This window comes from Otolemur garnettii, unplaced genomic scaffold (genome assembly GCF_000181295.1).
Source record: "Otolemur garnettii isolate 467f Iridium unplaced genomic scaffold, OtoGar3 scaffold00007, whole genome shotgun sequence".
Taxonomy (NCBI): domain Eukaryota; kingdom Metazoa; phylum Chordata; class Mammalia; order Primates; family Galagidae; genus Otolemur; species Otolemur garnettii.
In genome coordinates, this window is record NW_003852402.1 from 9,435,504 (window position 1) to 9,437,539 (window position 2,036).

Below are 2,036 nucleotides of genomic sequence, written 5' to 3' on the forward strand. Positions count from 1 at the left end.
CCTGGGCTCAAGCGAGTCTCCTGCCTCTGCCTCCCAAGTAGCTTGGACTACAGGTGCCTGCCACAACGTCTGGCTATTTTTTGGTTGCAGCCATCATTGTTGTTTGGTGGGCCCAGGCTGGATTCGAACCCACCAGCTCAGGTATATGTGGCTGGCGCCTTAGCCACTTGAGCCACAGGTGGTGCAGAGCCAAGAAAATCTTAAGGGTAAGAATGTTTTGTCAACATATCTCTTTTTGACTTGAGAAAAGATCTCCATAGTTGGAATAACTACTTGTTTAGGCCAAGTCAATCCTAATTCCCCACTTCCCCAGACAGAGTTGCCCTTTGTTGCCCCAGTAGAGTGTCCTGGTGTCACAGCTCACAGCAACCTCAAACTGTTGGGCTCAAGCAATTCTCTTGTCTCAGCTTCCCAAGTACTGGGACTACAGGTGTCCACCACAATGTTTAGCTATTTTTAGAGATGAAGTCTCCCTCTGGCTCAGGATGGTCTTGAACTCAGGAGCTCAGGCCATCCACCCTCCTCTGCCTCCCAGAGTGCTAGGATTACTGGTGTAACTCCTAGCCTCAGTGCTAATTTTTTTTTTTTTTTTTTGCAGTTTTTGGCCAGGGCTGGGTTTGAACCCACCACCTCCGGCATATGGGGCCGCTGCCCTATCCACTGAGCCACAGGCACCATCCTAATTTTTTTTTTTTTTTTTGAGACAGATTCTCATTATGTGGCCCTCGGTAGAGGGCCATGTGGACACAGCTCACAGCAACCTCAAAATCTTGGGCTCAAGCGATTCTCCTTCTTCAGTCTCCTAAGTAGCTGGGACCACAGGTGCCCGCCACAACGCTCGGCTATTTTTTGTTGCAGTTGTCATTGTGGGTTAGCTGTCCTTGGCCAGGTTTGAACCCGCCACCTTTGTATATGGCTGGTGCCGTAACCACTGTACTATGTAAATGTTTGCCTGCCTGAACATATGAACATAAAAATGAAAAGATCACACTGATTCTTCAGTCTTTTTCTATATATGTCTTTTTGTGGTTTTCCTCCCAGGGAGGTGAAGAATATTGATCAAAGAGAAGCAGAAATGCAAAAGGAAAACCAGATGTTCCTCCCCGGACCATCGGCATTGGGCGTCAATGAGGAATTTCTTGAAAAGAAACTGAAGGGAAGCTACCAGAGAGAGATCCAGTTTATTTTAAGGTTCGTTCAGATAAAATCCATGGAAATATTAGAAGCATGAACAGTTTGATCACTTTTTTTTTTTTTTTTTTTTTGCAGTTTTTCACCGGGGCTGGGTTTGAACCCACCACCTCCAGCATATGGGGCCAGTGCCCTACCCTTTCGAGCCACAGGCACTGCCCCACCCCACACACTGAATTTTTGAACTGTTTTGTTGATGTCTTCTTGTTTTTCCCACAGGAAGGAAAAGTTGGAGAGGGAAAGAGAAGAGAAACAGAAGTTAATTTCTCCCCTCCCATATCCAGACTGCAAATTCTGCTATAACCTGGACTTAAGAAACCCCTACAGAATCAGTGCTCTTTCTACTAGCAGGTGAGCTGGAGCAACAAGAAAAATGGAAAATCGTGGCCAAAGACTGAAAAATAGAAATCACTTTTCTTTTTTCTTTCTTTCTTTTTTTTTTTTTACAGAGTCTCACTTTATTGCCCCTGATAGAGTGCCATAGTGTCACAGCTCACAGCAACCTCCAACTTCTGGGTGTAGGCTATTCTCTTGCCTCAGCCTCCCGAGTAGCTGGGACTACAGGCACCTGCCACAACACCTGGCTATTTTTTTGTTGCAGTTTGGCCTGGGCCGGGTTTGGTGCCCTACTCACTGAGCCACAGGTGCCACCCTAGAAATCACTTTTCTATCATACGAGAAAGATCTTTTTTTTTTTATTTGTTTGTTTTAAGAGACAGAGTCTCACTGTGTCACCCTCGGTAGAGTGCTGTGGTGTCACAGCTCACAGCAACCTGAAACTCTTGGGCTTAAGCGATTCTCTTGCCTGAGCCTCCCAAGTAGCTGGGACTACAGGCATCTGCCAC

At 46.3% G+C, this 2,036-nt stretch overlaps 1 protein-coding gene across 1 annotated transcript in view; it reads left to right on the top strand.

Annotated features, from left to right (window-relative positions):
- FAM227A (family with sequence similarity 227 member A) overlaps positions 1-1,494 on the top strand; it is a 53,868-nt gene extending 52,374 nt beyond the window's left edge. Inside the window, exons 12-13 of the mRNA XM_012814130.2 lie at positions 1,042-1,154; positions 1,409-1,494. Coding sequence (XP_012669584.1) covers positions 1,042-1,154; positions 1,409-1,494 — 199 coding nt within the window. The remainder of the gene's footprint in view (positions 1-1,041; positions 1,155-1,408) is intronic.
- The last annotated feature ends 542 nt before the right edge of the window (positions 1,495-2,036 follow it).